This window comes from Haliaeetus albicilla, chromosome 8 (genome assembly GCF_947461875.1).
Source record: "Haliaeetus albicilla chromosome 8, bHalAlb1.1, whole genome shotgun sequence".
NCBI classification, from domain to species: Eukaryota; Metazoa; Chordata; class Aves; order Accipitriformes; family Accipitridae; genus Haliaeetus; species Haliaeetus albicilla.
The window spans coordinates 7,006,860-7,034,242 of NC_091490.1; the positions used below are offsets into that span (position 1 = coordinate 7,006,860).

The 27,383-nt window shown below is 39.5% G+C and overlaps 1 protein-coding gene across 4 annotated transcripts in view; it reads left to right on the top strand.

Annotated features, from left to right (window-relative positions):
- The window catches only part of SLC1A7 (solute carrier family 1 member 7), a 59,318-nt gene extending 33,808 nt beyond the window's left edge, over positions 1 to 25,510 (top strand). The window contains exons 6-11 of one of the 4 annotated variants that reach the window (XM_069788714.1): positions 3,457 to 3,556; positions 5,162 to 5,395; positions 14,807 to 15,001; positions 18,160 to 18,294; positions 21,942 to 22,041; positions 24,450 to 25,510. In XM_069788714.1, coding sequence (XP_069644815.1) covers positions 3,457 to 3,556; positions 5,162 to 5,395; positions 14,807 to 15,001; positions 18,160 to 18,294; positions 21,942 to 22,041; positions 24,450 to 24,608 — 923 coding nt within the window. In that variant the 3' untranslated portion in view covers positions 24,609 to 25,510. Of the gene's footprint in view, positions 1 to 3,456; positions 3,557 to 5,161; positions 5,396 to 14,806; positions 15,002 to 18,159; positions 18,295 to 21,941; positions 22,042 to 24,152 lie in introns of all 4 variants that reach the window. The other 3 variants (XM_069788713.1, XM_069788715.1, XM_069788712.1) reach the window with 3 other exon arrangements.
- Positions 25,511 to 27,383: the final 1,873 nt, after the last annotated feature.

The window sequence follows — 27,383 nt, forward strand, 5'->3', positions numbered from 1 at the left end:
GACTTTCTTTCCAAAGCCCAAGAGGTTAGTACATTTCTAATGCCCAGAGCTCCAGGTGCATTACAGCAACAAAGAACTTCCTGTGCTGCTTTTGGTTCAGGGGGCATCAGACTGAGACACCCCCCACTCTCATGGCTGGACATTTCACCCCTGCAGCTGGTAGTCCAAGAAAAACCTGCTCCCAGACCAACTCCTTGGCTAAAGTTCCCCCTACCAGGCAGAAAATTAATTTAGCCCTGGAACCTGCCCTGTCTGTTGTTCTTACCCATTCTTAGTCACATTTTACCACATTATTAGTGTAGAATATAACTGTCACTTATCTATGTCAGAACCCAACTCAGATAATGAGCCTCAGTGATATCTTGAATGAGAGAGCTATGAAGGTATATTGTTTTGTCAGTTTTAAATCTGTGGATCTTCTCTTTGATTAAAACATTTTGATTTTATTTTTGCCATCATGCAATGCTGATACTTATATACCATCTAGTAGCTTATCACAGTGGACTCTAAGAGCTTCTGTCTGGCTGATTTACTCAGTTTAACTTGCTGGAGGAACCCAATGGTGCTATGTGTGTTATGTTTGTGGATTTGGAAGAGGGAATTTAAACAAACATGCTCTAGTTAATCATAAAGTTATGATCATTTTTACAAGAAAATGCTGATCAAATTTTCCTTATCTAAATTTATTCTTGGAAGTTAATCTGGTCAGCAAAGGTAGTTCCATAAAACATCTTTGACTGTATTTATTATACTATGGTTCATACCAGCACAAGGGGTCAAAAATCAAGCCTGGAATTAGCAGATTTGTCTCTCTTTTTTAGTTTCTCCAGTGGGTGGTATTCCATATGCAACACTGCTGGAAACTGGCTGTCCCACAATTTGTAGTATTTTATAGTCAATTCCCAAAGTACAATGGCACAGCAAACACTATTCCAGTCAAAAAGTATTGGATATGAATGAATTAATTACATGTGCTTATTACGATCAAGGGCAATTTTATACTTCTGAGCACAGAGGATCATTCATTGTCTTCCCAGAACTGAATGTATTACTTTTACCATGCCCGTAAGTCTTGCTGGCCCGGGGCTCAAGAGTTGGAAGCTGAGAGCTGGTTTCTTCCTGGCTGATGTACAGAAAATATACTGCTGGTATTGCCACCTACAGCGTAGTACTGGCTGCTGGGTCACCTGTGAACTGTATCAGCCATTAACAAACCTGAGACAGTAAACCCTAAAAACTTGTCATCTACCAGTGACTATTTCAGACTCTCATTTTGAACAAAGGATGCAGCCAAGCATTTATCACTGTCTTCAGCTTTCTGCACACCCACCCCCCACCCCCCCCCCAAGAATGGAAGCAATGAAACAGAAGACATGTGGCTTCAATCTCTACGAAAGAAGAGCATCCTTCCAAAGTTTTTACTTACTGCAAAAAAATGTATACAGGCCTTGGTGCTTTGTAACAGTTTTGCTCACTTTGGCTGAGTCTTATTTGCACAAAGGTCTTTTTACACCACTTTGGCATAGTGTGCCAAAAACAGCATTAGGGTGGGTATGAGCTCTTATTACAGCTTCTTTAAGGTCCTTGAACAGCATAAGAATAGCATAAAGGGACAAGAATTTAGACTTGAACTACCTCTCTTTTCCTGAAGCAGGAGGTGAATTGCCTAGTAATCTCAGTCCAGGAATAAATACTGTGCATGAATGACTGGACTTCTTTGCCAGGCATGCATTAAAATGGGCAACATTTGACAGGCAGAGTGTGAGGTCAAGACACATGAAAAACCTCGATGCTGGGCTCAGCTGTGACTAGCTATGCTAGCTCTTCTCACACAGTGTGCAGGAATTTCTGTTTGAGATTATGACAGTGGCTAAGCATTGAGATATCTGATCTTTCTTTTTCTTGGAGGAGCACACATTATTTATTCATTACAAGGAAAATGTTTGCACTGAAATGGAACTTGGTACATCAGGGCTGCAGACAGAAGGTCCCAGTCCTGCTCGCTCCCCTGTCTGTCCCCACCAATAGCCACATGCTTAGGTAGGACAGTGTTTTAAAAAGCAAATTTCAGTTATTCCTGTAAAATGAAAAAGAAGGCATTTCTTCTTTTTGGCATTATACAGAATTAGAAGCCAAGACTCTTGGTAAAACTGCCACCAACCAGGCTAGAAGAGCTGAACTATATTTAATGTCCTATTACCAAAGATGAGCAACATGCTTAATAAAAGAGTGTTGTTTTCTGACCTAGAAGTTATAGCTTAGATGAATATTAACAGGCTTACAAACCCACATCTTGACAAACCTGTTATTGTGAAATCCCTGGATAAAACAGCTGAAAGCCTCCCTCCCTGCCTCAGGAGGGGATTGCCCTGGAAGCGGTGCTGCCTGAGACCTGGCTCGCAAGCGCAGATGTGGGCTCCAAGGGACAGAGCCCAGGCTTCTGCTCAAAGCAAGGACACTGCATATCCAGAGCAAGTGGCAGCAAGCACCCCACTCATAGCCCCCTGCTTCCTCATTAAACTCCGTTCAAAGGCACTCTCACTCTCACTTTTGAAGTGCTTTCTTGAGTAATTAGCTCAATCACTTACAATTCTTTCAGGGAGTGATGGCAGAAAATTAATATAATAGGAAAATTATGTCTATTTATATGCATTATTGGAAACTAACACTGTCTGGAGAATATACGGTTAGATGACACATCCCAGAGCTGTATTCTTTTCCTTTCTGAGTGGTGGATGCACGTAAATGGGTTTGCTTTCTTCTTTGCTGGTTAGTCTGTACAGTCTAATTTGGCTTTTTTTCACATGAATTTGCATTTCTTTATCTCCTCTAAGCTTGCAAAGCCTGACTGATTATGAAGGTTGGTTGTTATTATGTAGAGAGATAACTACTAAAAATAAGATGGAAACCCCCTTACTAACTGCCCGTTACCAGAACAAACCTCAAATACTGGCTTTGCTCTGGGACTGTCTCTTGGATGCTGCCCAGTTGTATGCAGTGCACTGCAGTAAGGCAAACCACAGGCAGAGACAGTTTCTTTCACTAGAAAAATGTTTTTCAGTTTGTCTTCCATGGATCCCTCTAAGCAGGTAAATCCTTCTCAGGGCTCTATGAAACATACTTAAGCAAACGTGCTTGCTACCAGGGGGGCTAAATCTATAACACAAAAGTACCTCCACAGGGAAACTTTCAGGGAACTGCATATGAAAAACCACCCAGCTAGGGCAGAGCGCCCTGTATGGAGCCAAAGCACAAGGCTGTGGCCTGGCTCCCCCACACTCTCCTGTTTGTGTAAGGTGAGATTTTCAGATACCATGTCTCTTTATACAGCAAGAAGATCTATATGCATCCAGTCATCTCCCACTTAGTTCATTCTCAATTACAGCAGGGAGGGAAAGCACTGGGACTTTGCATGAAGGCACATGAGAAATTGAACCTGAACGCCTTTGTTTGCAGGTATAATGTTGGGAAGAATGGGGAACAGTGGCGTTCCTTTGGTCAGCTTTTGCCAGTGTTTAAACGAATCGGTCATGAAGATCGTGGCAGTTGCTGTTTGGTAAGTAACTGGTTTAGTAAGAAAATCAGTATTTTTTTAAAAGAGTAAGAAAATTTCAACAGAAGAGGATGCACAGAAACCTCATCAACTTATTTCCAGGGAAATAAATGAGGGTGAATGATCCTTAACTTTGCAGGGCCTCAGCGTCTGGAGGAAGATACATACACACACATGCTGTCCCTGGCTTGTACTGTCATTTTGACAGAGGCACTCTATGTTATTACTCCCAAATAATGAAACATGGTATAGCTGGGTGTGTGTGTGCTTTATATACTAAGGGCACTGCCAATCCTTGGGCAGGCTGAGAGGGATTAAATACATCCAGCCCACAGAAGGAAAAAGCATGACAAGGTGCTCAATCTGGTACTCTCATCCCTTACAGCACTGCTCCACTAGAAATACTGGTCTGGCTTCAGCTTGCTCAGGAGAGGGCTGGGCTCTTGTGCTGACATGACTGTACTGTCATTAGCGTGGTTGCTGCCAGCTTGGCTATCTCTGCACTGAACAGCACAGTGGAGATGATACACCCACAGTGCTTGGCACACGGGATGTCTCCAGTCAGCAGAATATTGCTCAATGAACTCTCCTAGGCTATGTAACTTAGGAAAAGCCTTCAAAGCAATCCTAAATTACACTGAGAGCCAGCTAGACCTGCCAACCCACCTGCCCCAAAGATCAGAGGAACAGTAGGTGACTGCCCACAACAAAAACTATCAGCTTGGCATCTTCCCCATTCTTCAGAAGGTCCCCCAGAGTGGCTCAGCCCGATGTGGGGGGATACCACTGCCAGCACTCAGCCTTTGTTTCCAGCTACCTGGTCCAGTCTGACTGAGCTGAGTCAGGGAATGATCACTTAGTTAGCTGGGTCCAAGGGCTTAGTAATTTCTGGAAGGATGAGGAGGAAGTCGCAAGTCTCTGGAGATGGCACAGCTGCAAGTGGAAGATGGCTGGATGCCCCCAGATTTTTTTAATTTTTTTTTAAATCTTAAGCTCTTTCAGCACCCATGGCTTTGTCTCTAGTCATGCACAGAAGCACAACAGTTCTGAAAAAGCACCTATCCTACATCCAGTCCAGAGAGGGTTCAGAAACTAACTATTCTTCTGCCTATCTATCTGCCCCAAATCAAACTCCCAGGCAGTCCAAGAGTGTGTCTAATGCATGTTGGTGTTTCTGCTATGTCTTCCAAAGGCAACATAAACATTTACTTAACAGCTTCCAACTAAAATCCATGAACAGTTACATGAGCACAAACACATGAGCGGAGCTTAGGATTCATTCCACCTCTCTCCAGTAAATGACCGGCCGTAAGCTAAAAAGTCAGAGCTGCCTTCTGAACCAAAACATTTTAAAGTCATTCCTGACCAGAACCATAACCTCAGCTGTGCTGAGGAGTACCCCAAATAAAAGATTGCTTAGCCCAGTGCTTTGGGCACACTCCTCAAGTGTGAGAGAGAGGGCCTTAGTCTGATAAAACAACAGAACCCAGCTGTGTAGCTTCCAGACAGGCTGCTGTTACTGCACTGGTACTGGAAGGATTTCCCAGCTCATACTGTTTGATGGAAGTGAGCTGTCTCCTAATAATGACTGTCTTTCTTTTTGCTCAGGTATTTTCCATTTGGAATTGTGTTCCTAATTGCTGGTAAAATCTTAGAAATGGATGACCCTTCAGCTATTGGGAAGAAACTGGGTTTCTACGCCATTACAGTGGTTTGCGGCCTGGTGGTGCATGGTCTGTTTATTCTGCCAATGATGTACTTCTTTATCACCAAGAAGAATCCCATTGTCTTCATCAGAGGGATTCTTCAAGCCTTGCTCATTGCTCTGGCCACATCTTCCAGGTATTACACAGTTTCTAGACAGATGCAACAAAATACTTGCTAGATCCTTACTCCAGCTTTCTCTGGGGAAGAGCACACTATAGCTGTACTGGAGCAGATATATTTAGATCTGAACAATGGCCTGTGTCAAATTCACTGGTATATTTGTAAAAGATGTGTCTCAACATTTGGAAGTTATGTGTGGGAGCCATTTGACAATAATGTTTGTCACATTGTTTTCCCTCAGTTTAAAAAATATTGGACAACAATATTTTTTCTTAGAGGACTAGAAAGGAAATAAGGGTATTTTTCCATAAAAACAAACATTGTGCTTCTACAAAGTTAATATTTATAAGGGACACACAGTTTGTCCAGACTTCATTTTTGGTATTAGTGGAGAACCTCCTAGTTCAGTCATATGGAAACATTTTACCCTTTCTACTCATCTTAGTCTTTGTTTCTTGCTACATTAAGAAGAGACTGTGGTTGCAAGCTATTGTCCAGCACTGGGAAAATATTTAGCTGTTCTGCTCAAGGAATAATATTTTTTGCATCCTGTTTAGGGAGGAAGTACAATGTGTTTTAACCATAGCTGAACAAAGGTACAGTGAAAATGGGAAACAGCTTGTGAACTGGTTATGAAAGTTACTCCCAACACGGATAAACTGGTGCATGAGAAGTGCTTGAAAGGGCTGGAATTGACTTGCATGGAGTGGAGACAAGAATGACAACTAAAATAACATTTCGATGTAGCCAATATCATGACAGCACAGTTTCATGGCATCTGTGGCTGGAGGCTTGTAACTGTGAAGTAACAAGAGCAGCTATACCTACCACTTTTTACGCAGTAATAAAAGCCATAGTACAAGTGCAAAATGCCAGGTAAATAGGTCTCTTTAGCACATCTTACATATTTATTATTTCTACTGTCAGCTGTAAAGGAAGAGGGCTAAAGAAAGGAAAGAATACCTTTCTTTTATCTCATTTTTGCATTTGGATTTTTAAAGGTATTATTGTTATTTTACAGAGAGACTGGAAAATACTAAATTCTTATCCAGATTTTGAAATTATGACAGCTAGTGACAAACACCTAATTTCGTCTACCTAATTTAGACTTCAAATTAGTAATTACTACAAAATTTGGCACATCTATTTATAAAAAAAAAAATGAAAAATTAAGGATTTTATTAACCTCAAAATATTTATTCTAATTAACAATAATGATTCAGGAGTACTTAATCTAATTATACTCAAATACTGATTCCTTCTTTCATCTAACAATAAGTTATATAATAAGTTCATCTCTGGTGACTAATACAACCTTTCAGGCAATAGCCTTGTACCAGCTTCTTATCCCTTGTGCCTCTAATCTTACTTTTCTCCATAACTTCCCAAGCTCCTTGAGGAAGAATTCATGTAAACTCTCCTAAAATGGAGTGACCCACTTAAAAATAAAGTGCATTTGTAATTGGTGGGATTACAGAAGGAAAAGGCAGGAATGACATACAGATAAAAAGCTCTGGGAAAGCAGTCAAATATCAATTTAAATAACTTCTTTTTAATAGCCTAATAAGTGCCATTATGTAACCAGCACGTATGGTTTTGCATAGGGCATCATCACTGATAAATACTTATGTGAGTTTTGCAGAAATCTGGAACTTGTCCGAGAATTGTCTAAGTAAATAAAAACGTGGAGAAGTAACAATGTAACTTCCCTGAACTCAGATTAGTTGATGTCATTCATTTTTGAATGAATAATGAATAATCTGCAAAACTTATTTTTGTTACAAAACATTACTTTGCAATGTGGTAATTACTGTCAATGCTAACGGAGAAATAATCTCTATTTTACTAAAGGGACAATGAAAAGGTGAAAACTTAAGTTGTACTAGACATATGCCAGACCTGGGAAAAGAGCCTAAAACTTTTATCCCCAGCCCATTGGCCTGGTTAGGCTCATTATAGTTCTAGTGAGGTCTGACAAGGTAATTTGGGGCAAGAATGTCAAATGCAGATGGCTGTTTCTCTCATGAATACATGTACAGTGGTTAGGGCAGGAGTAAGCAGAGCAGAAGGAATGTATAGGAATTTAAAAAAAAGGAAAGGCAGGAATGATTATTTCAGTACCATTGGAAGGTGTTGGCTTTCCACTATGTTTCATTTTACAAGGTGTTTTCATATATAACAGTTCACTCCAAAATGACCTATAAAGAGCAACATACTGTGAAATGCAAAATCAAGAAAAAATTATGTGCTGGGTGGTGTTTTAAACTCTAATTAGGCTTAAATAATTAAGGTGGGCTTTTTTATTAGAACATAAAAAATTTGTAGCTTAAGATGTCATCACATCCCCAGATTCAAGTAAGATGCTAATTTTGCACTCAAAGATGTTAGTGTTGGAAAAGGCTCATCAGGTTCACATTTGACACACTTGACTATCTGCCCTGCTGCTCTAAGAATTCTGTTTCTGAAGAACTCTATTGCTGACAACTCAGGTTTTTTAATCTGTGCCATTCCACTCATTCTCTTTTTCTAGAAAAAGATAATTTTTCTTTAAAATCTAATCTGACTTTTTTTCTTTTTAGGAAAAAAAAAAGAGATTTTGTTCTTTATTTGACCTTTAGAATTTATAGAAGAATTTGTCCTTTTCTTTTCTTTAATTTCTGTTAATAAGCAACAAAAATAATCAACTTTTTCACCAGTATAGATCCCTTTATCAAGGGAGGTTTAATCAAGACTTAAAAGATCAGCACATATTCCACCATTTTCAAAAACAGATTACTTTTCTTAATTTTCCTTACTTTGCATCAGCATTGCATTTTGATTATATAACCAATTTACTAGTACTTTACCGGTCTGGAAACTTTCAGGGCTTGTGTTTTTTAAAATAGCGATCTCCCATTCCTGTCAAGGCAGTTCATTGTTTCTTCATTGGATCTCATCTCCTTAGTCTGTCTCTACCTCTGAGAGTACGAAGCCACTTTACAATCATGAAGTGCCCTCTTTGCAGTTCATAATATATTCAGGTCCAGGTTGCTTGTGGTATATTTCAAGGTTAGAAATGTTCCCATGCCAGTATCATCAATCATAGTAATAAAACAAAAAGTCAGACATGGTATGTAGTCACCAAAATACACAACCAGATCTACAAAGGGATGCAGGGGTTTGATTCCCTGTTCTACATGAGTGCCTAAGTTATGTTACTACTTGGAGAAAGTCCAACATTGGTTGGTTTGAGAATTTTTAGATCAGTTATTTTTTTCTCTCAATTACTTGTAGAAGCATAAGGAAAGAACACACATGCTCTCTAGCAAATGTGAACTAACTCTTCTAAAAAAGACCTGCATATCAGTGATCATCATTGCAAAGCTTAACTTTTAGGCAACTTTCAACCACATAGGATGCTTATGGTTCATCTTGGAACTCAGCTCCTCATTGGGAGGGTTGGGCTCCTAGGAAAGAGCCCCAAAAGCCAGCATGGTAAGGAGAGTTAGGCAGGCATCAGGCATAGCTTTAAAGCAAAAATCTCAACTGATGAGAGAGAGGCGTCTCTCTCTGGTGAGTCTCTTTAAGGTAAACCATTCCTTACTTGAGGTTTTCTCCAGCCCCATTTCCTTACCCCAAGCTGATGTGAGAGTGCCCGCTGACTGTGGGGAATGCCCAGGGAATTCAGCTTGCCCTTAAACCTGTGCTGACTTTGACTCTCCTGGGCTCCGACTCCCAGGAGAGACCCCCTCTCCTGGGGATATCGAGGACTTTGAGATAGCGCTCTCTCCCTTTCCGCTGTGCAAGGAGTAATTACATATTTATAGGCCCAGAGAGGGTGTAGTTTGGGAACAGAACTCTGGCACCAGCTGGCAGCTCGCCTGCCAAGAATCACCAGCAGGACTTGCTACCAGATTTAGTATCTTTATTGTCAGAAGCTAATATACCACCAAAGTTAAGGTGAGTCCTGAGGAAAGGCTCTGAACTTACAGATTTGGGGCTTGGACATGTTTGATGGAGCTCTGTTTGCTCCTTCTTAACAGCGTGTATATTTTGCAAATCCAACACAGGCCCAACATGTTTTGTAATGTTTTTCTGCTCAAATAGCACTGCCTTGTCTACAGATAGCTGAACTTTTCACCTTTGTTACACTGAAAGGAATGGATACTGCACATAACTGAGCTGTTGCCAAAAGAACATGCACAAATGATTGGGGCTGGACAGGAGAGCTGCTTCTCCTGACAGTCAACACATCTGTATCTGGTTAAATAATACTTGCCACAGGGGCATTATATAACACTCATAATGTGGGTATTGGATTTTCAGATCATCTTAGAGGAGAACAAAGAATTGGTTTTAAGTGTACTGATGTGTTTCTTGGAGATGTTTCTGTGTCGGTTCATGTCTACATCTAAAGATAGAAAGAAAACCACAGATCAGTGTCCTGATATTCATTCCCCTAGTCTGCACCTGTGGAAAGATTTCTTTTTAAGCTAAAAGTCAAACTGCAAGAATCAAAAACAATACCATGTACAAAGCCCAAGAATGTAACACAAGGGAACCTGAAAGCCACTAAACAGCCATCTCATGACAATGATTTTATTGAATCTGAACATTATTTCAACCCATTTCCCTTTAGACAAAGGTTCTGCACCCCATTCTCAGTCCCCTTATATTTCTCCAGAAATCTCAATCACAGCAATATTTTGGTTTGCACAGATATTACTGGAGAGGCAGGGACAGAGAAAAAGGAGATCTCTTGTTCCTTTAGTGCATCAATTAGGACGCAATGAACTTGATCTTTATGACTAGCACCAAGTCCCTGCAACGGTCACCTGGCCAGCCAGCCCCTGAAGCCAAACCCTTGGCCCCAGTACAGGCTGGCTTTAGCAGCAGGCATCCATAGCAATGTACGCAGCTCCTCTTTACTACATCAGTAAGGTGTGTACAGCACGTGCTGTTGTTGCCCACCTTGCCCTGCTCTGTGGTGTGGATTTCTGACTTGCTACTTTCTTCCCCCCACACTGCCCCTGGTCTTGTCACCTCTCACCATGCTGAAAAAGCAGTATTTGGCCTACAGGCAAAATTCCTCTTGATTTTAGCTTTCCTCATTCCAATGACAAGAGGGAATTTTATTTTTCTAGGTCATCTTTCCATATCATTAATGAATTAAAGCAGCAGCTTCTCAGTGGTACATCCCATCAAAAGAAGCAATTTTCATCTTCTCTGAAGACAAACGATAAAACATGAGTTTTTCAAGGGTTTTGCTGCTTATGAAACACTAAGATCTTGGCTATTGCACAGTGTAAATTAAAGGCAGATTTAGCAAAAGGGAGATGAGATCAGTTTGTTGATTTTTTGGAGCAAATATCAAAATGCATTTGAATGATAAGATAAACAGAGCAGGCTGAACAGCTGTTCTTCCACAGTGACTAGCTGTCTTTGTGGCTTGCACTAGTAAGAGCTTGGCCTGATCCAGCGTTAGCTTATGCTCAGTCTCTGCAGCTGCAGCATTTTATCCCAAAATTGAGATAAGACTTTAAAAATGTATTTTTAATTGTTAGAGTTAGTGCTGGCAGAAGATACCTCTCCTCTTAGCTGAAAGCTTTAGGACAGTTTTTAAAAGACTTAACAGATTAAGATCAGTGCTTTAGAATATTTTTTCCTCCTAATAAATGTTACATGTCAGGCTTTGATGTTACTGCTCCCCTGTTTAACACTAGATAAAGCAGCTTTCAAGAAAACAAACTTCACCTAATTTAACTGGAAAAACAAAGTATTTGTCTGAGAATGTTTTTTCTTCAGCCATTGAAATTATATATTAATATAACTAAAAAATGACAGTAGGAACGGGGTTTTTTCATTCCCACCTGTAAGTCACCAACAGCCAAACCCTTAAATAAGACACATATTTTCTGATATGTGCCAGATGATACATTATGAGTAAAATTGAACCATCATTGAACAAGACAACCTCTCCTAGGATACTCCACATAACTTTTGTCGCCTGTATTCAGGAAAAGTTCATTCAGATTGAAACAGGTGCTGAAAGGGTAACCTTTACATGGGATGCAAAGCAGCCATCTTGTAAGAGAAGACTTTAATAAGTCTGACTGGGTCAATCCAGGCTGAGAGGGGACAAAACTGATTTCTAACAATATGTGTTGCAACAGCTGGACTGATTTGTGCAAGGAGAAATGCATAAAGCACATAAAAACAAATTTAGTGTAAATTGAAAAGAGTACATCTGGGTCATAAATTGAATTTCTCATCTGAACAGTGAGTTCTGGAAAGCCTTTCAATAGGAATAGTTAGGACAGACAGTCTACTAGCTCTAAGATGTAGTGTCATAAATTTGAGTGAGACTGTATATAGTAGTTGCCTGTGCTAGGAAGGTAAAGAATCTGTGATCTGGAAATTTGCTTCCTTTCAATATCTTGCACAATGTTTTTCATCATCATTGCACTTACATTCTGCCCATTTTCTTTTTTACTTTAATATTTAATAAACAACAAAACCAACGTCTAGTTATGTGCCCTAGAAATTTTACTTCTAACAGCACAAAATTAAAATGAAAGAAATACCTGACTCTGTGAGATAATGAACAAGTTTAAAAGTTAAATTCTTGCAAAAATAGTGTCATACTTTCTGTTTACAATAGTGGAAAGAGGCACAGATTTTGCTGGTTGTGCCATTGGTATTATGGGATTGTTTTGCACAATCTTTTTCACATCTTAACCAAATCAGAAGATGTCAGTCAGTTAAAACTTGCATGTTTCACAGGTTGGCTCTCTGCCCTCAGAACAGGAAGACATTTAGGTTTAAAATTCTGGTATGTCAAAGCGTGGGCAAGGTGGAAAGGACTTGTAAGGTTACATTTTTCTCCTCTTTTTCCCACAAAGAAATTAGACGGGGTTTTGTTACAGAAAAGCCAAATGGCCAAGGAAAGGCTGTCTTTAAAAACAAGTAACCCTCCACAACTGAAGTAGCTGCAGGGAAGGGAGACAGTGAATAATAAGTTTAGTAATTGCTTCCTGGCCATGCCTATAGTTAAGAACATCTAGAAGTGCTACTATGCTGGTCCTCTCCTAGTTGCAGCTACACCAGGGGTTTTAGTGCTACATTATCTGTAAGCCCCAGCCTCACCCTTTTATTTTATGAACATTTTGTGGTAAACAAGATGTAGAGAATTTCAGTCATTCACAAACGAATGTGTGAGAAATGATAGGCATTACCCAACAGAGAAATTACATCTAATGTGTAGTTTGGGGGGTTATGCTTTACTGTGTTTGTTTTTCAAAGTAAATATTGATTAAATATTAGGACTGCCAGAATGAAAAAGTTTAATATACCCCAGTCACCAGAGGTAATCAGATTTCTATTGCTTCCTTGCCCTTTCAGTCTATTTGCATACTTAGACAATTACTTTTTTCCAGATTTTCATGGCAGTGACTGCCAGTCTGTAGTAATCATTCACAAGTCAGACTTTATAAGGTTATAGAAAACAGATATCATAATGAAAACATAGACTTGTCTTTTTTCTTTTGTGTTTCTATTGCAGGAAGCTACTTTTCCTTTCCAAACACTGTTACTTTCCACAAACAAAAGCTTGCACAAATACAAAACAACAACTCCTACTCCTGGAAACATTTTGCTAATGCATTCCTGCAAACTTGGGGTTATGATTTCAGAGTCTTCAGAATCTGTCTGTGGTTTTGTAGGTCATTTGTTAACTACTGAGAAAGAATTTGTAGATCAGATGTGTTATCTTCAGTTAAGAACAGATAATGGCCATTATAAGATTTAGGTATCAGAGCCACATTGCTGATGTGTGGCTCACAACACACAGCAACTGAGCAATCTGAGCTGCCCAAACTAGTGGAAAGATGTCTATATTTCATGACTTGGGGCACATAGATCACAAGAGAACAGAACATTAAAGACCTTAGTATCATGGTACCAATATTTCCCCTATAACTACTTATGTCTTTAGAGAAGTAAATTTTGAATAATTTTGAAGGAGTTTGCTATTTTACATCATTTAAATAGTCTCAGATACTGAGCAGTATATTAAAATGAGTATCATAACAAGGAAAATATTTTGCCATTTGTATATTTTCTTCAGTGGCATTACTTATTTTCTGTACAAACTGACGTGCCATAAAAAATATCCCCTTGCTCACTTGAATGCAGTTTAATTACTTGTGACATTTTAGTGAATGTGACACTGTATGGTAAAATGCAGAATGTTGCAAAAGGACTGATAAAATATAAAGATAAACATGTTTAGGCATGTTACTATTTAAAAATGCACACATCTTATTGAAAATAAGGAAATTTATGACCAGATAATATTTAATTAATTGTCTCAGTTAATGAAAACAAAAATCAGGATTTTTTTTTTAGAGTATGAAATCAAGGGTTAAAGTTTGGAAGGGGTCAAGCTTATTTTAAAATTAATACCTGTCAAACAGTCTTATACCATTCCACTCCATTCCATACTATTCCACACACATACATATTTATATCTCATTTTCATATGTACATATTATTATATGACCTGCAATTATGTGATTGTTACATGATCACACAAGGGACATGGGCAGATCTGTCCCAGAGAGGAAATGGGATTGTATATTCCTGAATACAGGAGCTTGGTCTGTAGCTTTTATTTTCAGGCATACTGTTGATAAGATCTTTGCCTAACCCCTTGCAGAAATGAGAAATTTCTTACATATGAGGTAGGACATTACAGCATTAATACATTCTGTGGTAAAAGAAGGAGTAGTTTCTTGCTCAGAGCTGTTGCCCACTGGGGTGTTTTAGCGTTTAACCCAAGCAGCATTCCAATCTCTTGTAAACTCTCAGTGCCATTATAATTCATTGCCTAAACTGGTCATCTAATTACTGTCAATATGCAGTGAGAACTGGAACACTCCCTAAGGGCAGTTAAGTAAGTTAAGAGCCTTTCTTGCTTTATACCTTTCCTTGGTTTATGGTTACTCTTGCTGTTTAAAAATGGCTTTCTATTTCAGAAGACCTAGAAGGAAACTTTTTTAGAAACCATGAGTGCACAACAGTTTTCAGAGATTTTACTAACAAGCTGCACAGGGTGTTTCTCCTGTCTTGCATTTGAGTGTACAATACTGCCTCTGTGGGATTTCTGACCCTTTTCTTCAGAAAGAGGGAAAGAGAGGACGACATTTTTAATTTTGGGGAAGCAAAATTTGCATTAACTCTAGCATTTATACATGTAACTGTCTTTATCCTCCCTCAAGCAAAGGAGCAAGTTACACGGCAAGTGAGTACACGTGCAGACCAAGGAATGAGAAACAGTGCTCAGATGGTTAGTGTAAAATTTACCCTGCCTGGAGAAGGTTTGCTACAATTCGTTCTATTCCCCAGAAATAAAAATAATTCAGTGTGTGCTTCTCTGCTGTTTTGCAGCTCTGCCACGCTGCCTATCACTTTCAAGTGCTTGTTGGAGAATAACCATGTGGACAGGAGGATTGCGAGGTTTGTGCTGCCTGTGGGAGCCACCATCAATATGGATGGGACAGCACTCTACGAGGCGGTTGCTGCCATCTTCATTGCGCAAGTAAACAACTATGAGCTGGACTTTGGGCAGATTATTACTATAAGGTATAAACCTCAAATTCCACATGCTGCAATTTGCTTGTCCTGTTGAGTCTGACACTCCTACGATTCTTGTATGTAGCAATGTTCAGAACAAAACACATCTTTGCTGTTATCAAAGGATGCATTCCTCGAAGGTTTGTTATTTTTAAGTAATGCAGAGATCAGGGACCGTACAAAGAGAAATTGTACTGGTACTGTTCAACAGAAGCAGGTGGACATCAGGAAACGTGTTTCTGTTTGAGGATAACTGTCTAATGTTTACTTTTAGGTAACCTATTGATCGTTTACTAGGATTGGAACACTCTACTATTATTATTGGTGTTTAAACCACTATTTTAAACATCAGAATTGTTTTCAACTTTAAGTCTGGTTTGCATCTTTACATGAGAGGAAAAGGTTAAAAAAATTGCAAAACTAGAAGTCCTATATCAGATAACAGGGACTAGTATGTGTTGGGAAGCTCTTTGACAAACCTTGGAAGAGTAGGGAAACAGGGAGGGAGAACAGATGCTACTATTAGGGCATGAAGATGCCATATCACTCAGGTATTTTTTAGATGTCTTCTCTGCTGCTTGTTAAAGGAGAAAACTTCATAAACAACCACGCTCTCAGTGGGTAGAGAGTGCTATAGCTGCATACTCTGTCCTTGAAAGGTCTGTAATGGATCCAAAAGACTCGAAGATCCAGCTGAACAATTGCCGCCAGAATAACTCCAGTGGTTGCCAAAGAATGCCTTGGGGACTGAAACCTGCAAGTTTCCAGCAGGGAACAAATGATTAGAAAAACATTCCTCATAGTCAGAGCCTTGTGCAGCATATTTGAGATCTGCTTACCTACCCACCCAGTGACCTCATCACTGCCCTGTTTACACTGCTGGGCCTTGCCCATCTTCTGCTGGACCTTGCCCATCTTCTGCTGGACTTGAAAACCTTCATGACAAGAAGAGGAGAGTCCTGAAACTAACCCCAGATGACAGCTGAGGTTTGCTAATGGGCTTCTGGCAAGATCTGGTTAGACTCGAAACAGAAGAAATAAATTGTGCCCATATGAGCTCTTGCTTCAGGCTCGCTCTCTCTCTGAAAATTACTGGAATGACCCTATGCAAAAATTTAGTCTCTGGTGGTTTTCAATTTGGAGACGTTTTTAGTATGTGGTCTAAAAATATGGCCCAGAACATGGGCAGACATTATATACACCTTGAAGTAGAGAATGGTGATTTGAAAAATGAAGGAGAAGGAGGGTGATAATGAAAGGAAAGAAGATAATTTCTAGCTTTCTCTTAGCAGAACCCTATTTTACCTCTTTATTTTCACTCCCTATATTAAGTGCTAGTACATAAGGACCAGAGAGAAGTAAAGACAGTAGAAGGAAAATACAAATGAAGACTGGAAAAATCCAAGAAAGGAAAAGAAATAGACTCACTTACAAAAGAAGTGGGTAAATAGGAAATTATGGTGGATTCAGGACCTTGAATATCTGAAGCCAAATTCTAACTGTATTCTGTGGGCCAAACCTGCCCCAGATCTTGGTACTTTAGGACTTGGAGATCTAAAATTCAAATATTCCTGAGTGCCAGGATATTTTTGCCAGAGGGGAAAAACATGTTAGAAAAATAATCAGTCTACTTTGCTTATAGTTTGTAAAATCCAGGTTGACAGTTTATATTAATGTGATTATGCAAACTTAGATGTAGCAGAAAAAGAGAGTAAAGATTCTATTCCCATTAATTGAGCATATCATAGAAAGAAACATCTACATTAAGGTCAAAATTGAATGGAATAGCTTGCTATTGTTAGTTAAACACTCCAGGTTTTGCTCCCAATTAAGTCATGAGACTCTGTGGCCTGAACTGACTTAGGAGGCAGAAGCAGTCCTAACCAGCTAGCCAGTTTATAACACTAGCTGGAGAACCTTTTAACGTTCATTACAGATGGTTATCTCTTATTCAAATACTGAGCTTCTGTCCCTTCCTTTCTATTTGTACACTGCCTATTACAATGCTATTAGGATGCTATACAGGCTTTTTCAAAACATAGTTTTAAGTCTTTCTCATTCCCCATCACACCCACATGCAAGTATATTTTTTTATTGCAGGAAAGGGCTCTAGTTATAAATACTGATGCTGGTCTACTGGTACACTGTACAGCTGTGAGCAAGATACTGGATATCTCTGTGTCTCAGTTTCCATATTGGTGAATACTGTTACCCTCATTTTCCATCATAGGACGTTGATGAGACTTAACTGCTTGCCAAAAGCTCTGAAATTCTGGATTGATGAATACAGTGAATTATCAGAGTATATGCTTCTTGTCATCCTTTTACAATTGTCAACATTTGTTTTTTGTCTATCTGCTGGATGGCCTAGCTCTTGGAAGTGGCCAGATGGGTGGAAATTAATATATCCAGTCACTTTTGCTCCTGGAAAAAGGAATGAAATCCCTCCCCTATAAATAGCATTATGAAAAAAATGTTAAGCCTGCCAGGTCCACTCTTGCCCTGGTCTCCCATTCATTTCTGCTTGCCTGGCTGAAAAAATGGTCTGAAGGTCAAGTAAAAATACTTTCCAGAAACTGAAGAGGTACAGTCACATTCATGCTTGCTTCATATTTAGATCCAAGTATGCAAAGCCATGTGCTGTGCAAGGACTTCACCCTTGGCCCAGCCTCTTTGTGATGGATTGACATTAAAGGCCCTAGCCGCAGCCAGCCGCAGATTTGCCTGGCACAGGGACTGCCGATGATGACTCAGAGATGTCTGCTGGGAGCTCTGCTGCCAAGGGTGAAGCAGTGATGAGGAGTGCTGGCAGATTCATGGCACACAGTGCTGTGTGGTGCCATGACCCCCAAGAAGCTGACGTAACGCAGAGAAGCCCACAGCCTGGCAGCCCTCCTTTCTCTGCACTTGTGGTATTAAGAGATAACAGAACTGCCCCACCAGTGCCAAGGCTGCAAAGGTAGAGGGTGAGAATTTAGCACTAGGCAAACAGTTTGGCTTGTTCTTGCTCTCTGACCTGGCTTCTGTCCACAAAACACTGGCACTTCTATGCAGTGGCTTGTGTAAGAAGGATTATTGTTTAGGAAAGCTCCTGTAGAAACATGATGTGGTTACTTGCAGAGCAACACATCACTGGTAAAGCTTATTCCTTTCTTTCTTTGTTAAAGTATCACAGCAACAGCTGCCAGCATAGGTGCTGCAGGTATCCCGCAAGCTGGCCTGGTGACAATGGTCATTGTTCTGACCTCGGTTGGGCTCCCGACAGATGACATCACGTTGATTATTGCCGTTGACTGGGCACTGTAAGTAACATTAAGCTTTTGAGGTTTCCAGTGTTGCAACGTTGCTAAAAAGGCAAATGGTCTTCAGGGGCATAGTAATACAGGTATACATAAAAGGCACAGGAAGTAATTATTTCGCTTGAAATGGTGCTAATGTGGCCTCAGATTAAATACTCTGCCAAAGTGGGCGTTATATTGAAAAAAGACAAATGAGAGAGAGTCTGGATGAGACTTGGACAATATGACCTGCATGGAAAGGCTGAAGAAGCGGAGTTCATTTAGTCTAAAACCAGAGCAGGCTGAAAGAGGCCACCACAGCAGTTTCCAATATAGATAAGATTGTCCTGAAGAGGACAGTGATTGCTTGTTTTTCACATACACAGGGAGGGAGGATGAAGAAGTAGACCAAAGTAACTACCTTAAGTCAGATCACAGGAAAACTTAAGAATGTTTTTTTTCTAGAAGGTTAGTCAGGCAATGGCAGTGGCTCCGTGTTTTGCAAGCACAGCCATTCTGTAGAGAGGTTACTTTGCTGCATCCCTAATCACTGAGGATTTAACAGCAGAGGCAGAAGCTAAAACTTAACACATTCAGAATAAAAGAGATTCTTGTTACCCATGAGAAGAGCCACTTTAAAAATTCATAAGGATTGGTTTATTTGAACTCTTATCTTTTATGTAAATGTCCATAAATCAATTAAACTATTTTGAATAGTCTAGGAAGATGAATTGTAAAATACTGGTCCCTAGCTCATTAGCATTTCAATTAACTACATAACTAGCGTATGCATCCACAAGGAAACATTCAAAATTTTTTTTTTATTTAATCTATATAAAATATATCTCCATTAATACAGTGGAGTTTTATCACATCAAGTTTCTGGTTAAAAATGTGTTACAAGTCCATTCTGTTATATATGCTATTTTATTCAACTTTAAGCCACTGATGTTTTATGCAAAGAACTGTGAGAAGAAATTATTTACTTTCCTGTTCAGTGTAATAGAATATTATTATTATTAATAGGATCCATGAGTGTTGTATGCATATTTTAAGACATATTTTGCTTTAGGAATATCAGGAATATTCTTCTGCAAAGGATAAATAATATCTGCTGTGGACACCTAAACTTTGGAATGGCAGTTCAGATTTAAATAAAGCAGTCTTTCTGATGGTAGACACTGAAGCTCAATAGTTAATGAAGCACAACAAAATCAAAGTATTTTAAGCTGTCTTACAAATGCCTTTTCCCTCTATATTGCTCAGTTTTTGCCCAGCTCTTGCAACATCAACATTTCATTGTTTTTCCAGTAAGTCTTCCAGCGTATATGGGAATTACGCTTCTTTTTGTCTTACAAAACTTTTCAAAACAGCAGACAAAAAACTTTTTCAGGCTATAGTTCCAGATGGTATTAAAAAGTGAGCAAGGAACAGACCCAATTTTCTGTCTTTTGCAGATGACCTTTCATACAAAAAGTATATTTCTGTATTTCGGCACTTGGTGGTTTCAAGAGCCTGCAGATGCAAAGTGTCAATATGGTTGACATGATGAATATTTTCAATATTAGTTTTGGAAGTACTGGAGTATGAAGAATGCTTAAAGAAGGCTGGTTAGATGATCTCACGAGACTGAAATACCCATTACAATGCACTGCAGGTATTACAACTCATTTAGGTAGCCATAACATGTATGTGAACTTCATACCTTTAGCTAGTGCCTAGAGACATAAAGAAGAAAACCAAAACATTTCTCAGCTAATTTATTAAACACAAGGTAAAAGTTTTGCATCTTTAATATCATCGAAAGCTAAAATACCACTGCAACACCTGACTCATGTGTTTGCACTGAAAGAAATGCCACTAGCAGCAGGCTGGCCTCTTAGTAGAGAAATGTCACCGGTGTGCGGTGTGGTTCTACTCATAGCATAGTGCAGACTACTCCGTACACACAGAAACATGCAATAGAAACTACGTGCCAGGCAATCCATTTTCTTAAGAGTTTCAGTGTGGTGCACTGTTTCCTCAGAAAAATCCTGTCTTCAGAAGAGATGCTAATCAGAGCCCAAAAGGGAGAGCAAACTCTTGAGCTCTGCTCATGCAGCTTCTCTCTCACAGCTGACTCTTTGCACAATCCAAAATTAACAACTCTGAATATCTTTCCAAGAATCAAAATTTGATGATCAACCAAGGAAAAAAAAGTCTATGTGTAACAGGAACATCTATCAATATGTGCTGTAACAGTATTTTTCCCTGCTTAACATATTCTTGTGGGAATTTTCCTCAAGGCAAAACCCAAAATCAGAACAGCAGGAATTAGAAAAATTGATTCAGCAAACGAGTGTAGGATTGAGTCCTGGAGTCAACAACCACATCTAGGTGTAGGCTGTGGAATATTATTGCTGAAGTTACTTGCAACTGCATGTACAATTTGGGTAACTGCACATGCAAATAACCTTTCATGCAGGAACTTTCATGCTAATTAGGCAAGCAACTGCATAAACATTTGCATGCACAGAGTACATGCCTAAAATATCTGGAAAAAAAAATCAGCACACAGTTTCAATTCTTTTCTATATTAAGATACCGGATCAGAAATCTGGGCAGTGTTGATATTGGACTGTCACTGTCTTCAATAAGCCAAACATCTGGAGATTTCTGAACGTCCATTTTATAGCCCACATTTATAAATTAAGTTACTAATGTGACACAGTTTTCAGATGTGTATGTTTTTCTTGGAAAAGACGTGATATATTTCAGACTTAAAAGCTATATTGTCTATTTGAAATCTCGTCAATTTTAACTAATAGATTCCAAGGTGTTTCAAGTGTAACACTTGTCTATGACAGCCACTTACTTTTGCATATTTACAGTCTGTATTTTAATAGATTTATTTTTTAGACAGTGGGTAGAAGGTATAAACAGGGCAGAAATGATCCCATAAATGAATAAATGAAAAATAGTGAAAATGTATATATACAAAGTACTGTCAAGCATACAAATTTAAATTGGAAAAGATGATAACTGAAAATGAAGAATCTTTAAGAGCCACTGGTAGCCATAGCAACCATAGCTTTTTCAGAAACTAACATGATTTAAATATAGGCAGTGCTTAGTTTGTGAGTGTAGTTATTTAGCAATCTTCTGAATAATTTTGATTGTATTCTTCACATTCTACCAATATAATAATCTTCTTAACTAGCACTTTGGTTGCTGAGATTGGGCCTTGATAATTAATATAAGGTACTGGTTGTACTGGCTGCCCTCTACTTTTATTGAATTAAGACATTTGCAGCACCAGCCTCCAAATCAGGCCGTAATACTGGACCTTGACATAAAAACTCAGACATAAATGCAGTCTTGATCTGCTGTGTTAAACCTTTTTAGTGCTGAATCCGCTTGCATGTATAGGGAGGCATGGCTGCTGTAGTTAACTCAGTTACAAATTAAAGTATGTGGCAGCACAGTGTACCGAGCTCTGAAAAGGCTGGAAAACCCAACTGAGCAGCTCAGTAACTAGTGGCTGCCCGATGCCAAACTCCCTACTACCATTTCTAAACTTGTTAGCTCATAAAAACAGCAAAACTGGCCTTCAGCTATAATTACTGCAGTGATGAAGGCATAGGAAGATACCCAAAGAGCCAACAACTTACCATTACTATTTCATTTTCCAGAGACAGGTTTAGGACAATGATCAATGTCCTGGGAGATGCACTGGCTGCTGGGATCATGGCCCACATCTGCCGGAAGGAATTTATCAAGGACGGTGACGAGGTAACAACACCATGAGTCAGGGTGTACCAGCGTGTGCCATATTATGGCAAAGAACCTGCAAGCTCTCAGCCTCCCACATTTGCTTCATCTAGTTTATAAAAGGTCTTTCACAGAGAGGACAGAATTGGGCAATGTGTTGCTTAGCCAGATAGGGTGGAGAGGTCCTTGCAAAGGCCATGCAAAAAGCCACTCAAGTTCAGAGCTTGCTAGCCAGCTGTGTCTGGCACACTGGGGCTGGGAGCAGGAGAAGCAGCTGCATTGCCCTGCAAATGCACAAGGTGCTGGAACTGCAAGTCCCACACTCAGTACCCAAGCCCTGACTGGCCAGTAAGTCATCCCTCTAAAAATGTGACCAGCAACAGAGCAGGGTGAAAAATATCCTTGAGTATTTGTGCGTAGGGGGAGGTAAAGGTATCTATGAGAGTGTATATGCATAACCAATAAGCTCACAATACAAGCAACTACCCTGGGTGTTTCAAGCCTCTGTGTTAGCATAACCTGAAGCCACCATTGCAATAATTTCCTTTCTGGACTAGCAGAAGCACATTGCTCCATTCTAGACTTCATTCTCAGGCATCTTCTACATTTAATACAAGTCCCTCCTTTCATCTTTGTTTTTCCTTCTCTATATCTTATTCCATACGCCACACATACCCCTGTATTCTGCCCCTGCCTCCCTCCACTCCTATGCTTTTTTTCCTTCCTCCCTGGCATGCATCATTCAGTCTTTCCTTATATGAGGAACTCCTTCTCATGCTCTTCATTCAAATCCTTGGCAAAGGAGATTCCTAATTCCACGAGCCCATCATGCTTGCAGGTGCTAATCTCCAACCATTTCAGCTCATGGCAGACTCTCACTACCTTTCTTCCACAAAGACTGAATAGTTTATGCAGAGAAGTTTCATCAGGACTGATTTTCACAAGGCATGTTTCATTTCTGTGCATCATTTGTAGCATTCTACAAAGAACAACAGTATTAAAAGCAAAGCTTTATTTCTATTATTATTTCTTCCATTTTACAGACAGTCTTTCTGGTAAATCCCATTCTCATGCCTTCCTGCAACATGCATTTAAAATTCCTGCTCTTTCAAGTTTTATATAGAAAGACAGACCTTATCCTCTGAGGTCCTTAGCACCTGCAGTAATTACTGATGACAGGATTAGGCCTGAATATATGGGCTACACATATAGCTAGCTACAAAAAACTAAACACACAACCTAATGGTAAAGTATGTCATCTGTTACAGAGCCAGAAGTGTAGTCTGAGTTCCTGCATAACACAGGCCTCCTGACATTTCACTGCTGTATTTAGAACTCAGTCAGAACTCAAGAAGAGATGTTTCAAGAATATGAAATCCCTCCTAACAGATTAGTTAGTCATCTGTGATGAGATTTTTCTTTGCATCATGCTCTATAATTGTATTAAAATATACCATTAGTATGCCATACATTTTGGCTGCATAATTTGTGGAGTTAGTAATGTATACCCAAAGGCCAAATTTTCTCAGCTGCAAGCCCACCTCTTTTCTCTGCCAGTATTTACATCTTATTTTCCCCAACAGAACTTCCAGTTTGATTTAAAGAACACTTCAATATTTAACTTATGAATCAGTCAATAAAGTCCTCTTTATTTCTTCTGAAACAGTACAAACTGAAAAGACGGGTGTTAGTTTACTGGGTTAGAAGAAAGGCAGAAGGCAACAATAAATGACTTACTGGTCTATGTAATTGCACTCAAGAGCAAGCACTGCCCAAAGCCCAACATACTGGTCATTGAGAGTCCGTATCTTTCGAACTTAGCCCTGAAATTCTAGTCTTTATTTACCCTACTTACATCACTTTACTGATGCAAGCAGTTATTACTGTGAGTATACATTTAATTAGAGTTGTGACAGAATTTGCATTTTTACATACCTAGAGACACCTTCACTTTATCCAGATGGTGCAAAGATGCCTTAGTGTATATGAGAAAGAGGTCCTGGAAGTCTACGGAGGCCGTAGACAATTTTGGTTAATGTAAAGCAGACCACAGGCTTTCAAAGTAAAAATTCCTTTCCTGTTGTATACAGCAAACAGTGGCAGTATTCCAGATCTTAATACTTTTCACATAGGTGCCATTGATCTGTGAAACTAAGCCTATTAACATCCATCAGATTGTGGCTTACCAGAGAAATGGCTGTGTGAAGACCATGAATGAATCTCGTGGAACAGAAACAATGAAAGGGTTTCAGCACCACATACCCGTACAAGTGGAGCAAGAAGAAAGTCCAGTGGAGAATCACACTAAGAAATCCAACAGTAAAGACCACTGCACTATTGAAATAAATGAACTAGAAACAAATGTGTAACTGCTGCACTCAGTGGTATCTCATGCCACAGTGACCTGATACCCAATCTCTACCTCACAGCTGGAAGAGAGACTCTTTGCCTTGAACAGGAAAATGTGGAATTATCGCCACTCTGCTTGTACTGGAGCTAGGAGACCAGCTGTGAACGTCAGGAAAGGCACACAGCTTGCAAGAGACGTGGGCTTCTTTAGGTGGAAGATTTTAATACGGAAAAATTAACTAATGGACGACTACTGTTTTATTCTGCACTCATTTGACTCCAGTATAGCATTTGACACTCCTTTGGTTTCTTTTTTTTAAAGTTTTTTTTTATTTGACCCTTTTTGATTTTCTAACCAAAGCCTTTTTTTCTGAATCTCAGTAATTATGAACACTGTATTTACGTAGATTTTTTGCTATGTGAAAATGTTTCACCAAAACTGCTAAAGATGCTAAATTTGTTTAATATTCGCTAAATAATAGAGTTTGTGCTTAGTTTTAGAAAAGCAGTAAGAAAATCACACTGATTTCCTGATCTCAAGCGGTTACATATATTACTAAATAACACTTCAAGCAGAGGAGAAGCAAAGCATGCATTTTTGCAAGAAAGCACATTAAGGTAATTCCGATGGGCAGCCTTCAGAGACAGGCATTCAAGTGTGATACATAACACAAAGAATTCCTAGGTCACTGCAGAGCACAGTTTGCCTTCCAAGTGCCAGATTTATTAACCTTTTTTTAACCTAACTCTTCAGTAGAATCAGTACCATGCACATGCAGTGGCAGAGGCAATGTGAGCCCTATTCCATAAGCACTGGTGCTAATGTGTCCTCTCCTGTAATCTGTAGGCTGTTCTACTGTAAATATGTGTAAACCCAAAGCTGAAACTCATGAACCACATGCTTCATCCTAAGGACAGACTGAACACAAACTGGAACCGGGTGATGCTGAGTAATATTGGGGGTTTGTGAGGAGTTTGCTGTGGAAACTGGCCCGTTATTTCTCATAATTTGGTGGTTGATCTACATTGACAGTTACTCCCTTTCCACTATCTACTGAATCTTTCAGTTACAATAAAATCTGCTGAGTATGTTTCCAATGTTTGTGATAGAGAACATTTTTAATAAACTGCCATTTAAAAACAGGCTGTCTGTGCACTTCTACTATTAGTGTCTTCTTATTTCTCTGCCAAAATGGAGAGTAGAAGTGAGGAGACCTTTTGAAAAGTTTGGATTCAATCCAGAGATTGCATAGTAATTCGTACCAATACACTTGACATTATATTTAGCTACTTGTGACATATCAGTTTCAGATAATGTGTGTCTGGTATTATAATATGCTCCTCTCATCTGTAGAGAAAAAATAACCCAGTCAAAAAGGACAATTTCTGCACTTAACCAGAAACAGAAATGCTTCATGCACATGATTAATGGTTTTCCTGGGATGTGCATATTCACCTCTTCCTTGAGAGCTCCTGTTCAGACTACTTTTTTGTCTTGCACTAATTAGTTGCCTTAGAGGGCTGTAGTATAGGTAGTTTAAATATCAAACGGTAAAGCCAGAAAGAACAAATGTACATCTTATTTGCCTATAATTCCTCAGAAATAATGGATGAATTTGAAAATACATACAGTTGGTAACTATTTTCCTGATTTGATCTTAGAGTCAAAACAACAAACACAGAACACAAAGAATAGGGAAGAACTGAAATTATTCAGAACAGTTTGTTCCTGAACAAGTCCTATAATGGACCTGCTCTACAGAGTGCCATTAAAATCAGTGATTTGGGAGAGCTGAGGCTGGTCTGTGCCTCTCTGAATGGGCAGAAGCACTAGCTGACAAATACAGCATCTGATACTTTCATCTCAGCAGCACTGGCAGCTCCAGGAGGTCCCCTTCATCCTTCCCCAGCTGTCCATTCCTCCCTGCACTGCCTCGCCTCCTCTCCCAGCTGTACAGACCCAATTATTTATGAGGCCAGACAAAGAATCAGATGAGAAGTATTTTTAATTCAAACCAGGTTCACATATGTTTTTAGCACAGTCCTAACAGACAGTTGTGTCAACACAAGTGAAGGGGTGACACAGGGACAAGAACAAGCAGCCAGGGATGAAACAGCGTAAGCGTGCGTGGAGAGGGCAGGATCTCTGCGTGCTGACTTTGAAAGCAAAGAAAACATAGCAAAGTGTCAACTTCACACAGTCAATTACAGCTATGTGAAGTGATAGTAAAATCCTGCCAGTCATCTATCACTTTACAATCACTTTGCATAGATAAAAATGATGAAGAAAGAGGCCAAGTAGATCCAAGATTTGGAATGAGTAGTTCCAAACTAAGTAGTTTGGGATGAGTCTCCCAACACACCATGCCAAGGTGCCATGGTCTGCCAAGCAGAAAGTGCTGCTAGCCTTACCACCACCACCTTCTCCAGCCACCTACAATGTTTGGCTAACTACAAAGTGCAAATCCTTTTGCCTGCTTGCCTAAGACAGCTTACTTAGTCTGCCACTCTTCAGCTTAGTCATGTCTCAAGAGGTCTAAGCCAACTCCACTGCTAAGAAGCTGCGACTTCTACAAGGAGAACTTCAGATGAGATAAAGCGTCAAAGACCAGAAGCAGCAGCCAGTTGTGCTACAGAAGTCCTACACAACAAAGAAAACCACAGTCTGGCAAGTAGGGAATGCAGAAGTCTTGTGTGAAGCTGTATTTTTACGGAATCAACAGGCTGTTTTAAAATTAGCCTTCTGCATTCAAACCCTATTCAAAGAGTGTCTAGTTTTACTTTGCAAATTTGAAATGCATTATTTTTTTTACATGATACTGTTTGGATCTTTAAAACTGGGGTTTTATACCAATACCTGCCTCCCATTTAGCTGGGAGGAAGGCAGTGGTCCAGTTTCTCACCTGACCTTTATCATTTGTGGTATCAAATACTGCTAACTAGACACCCACGGCACTTTAGTTCTTTGTTCTGGTAAGTATATGTTGCTTAGTGTAGTGTGACCTTGACTGGAG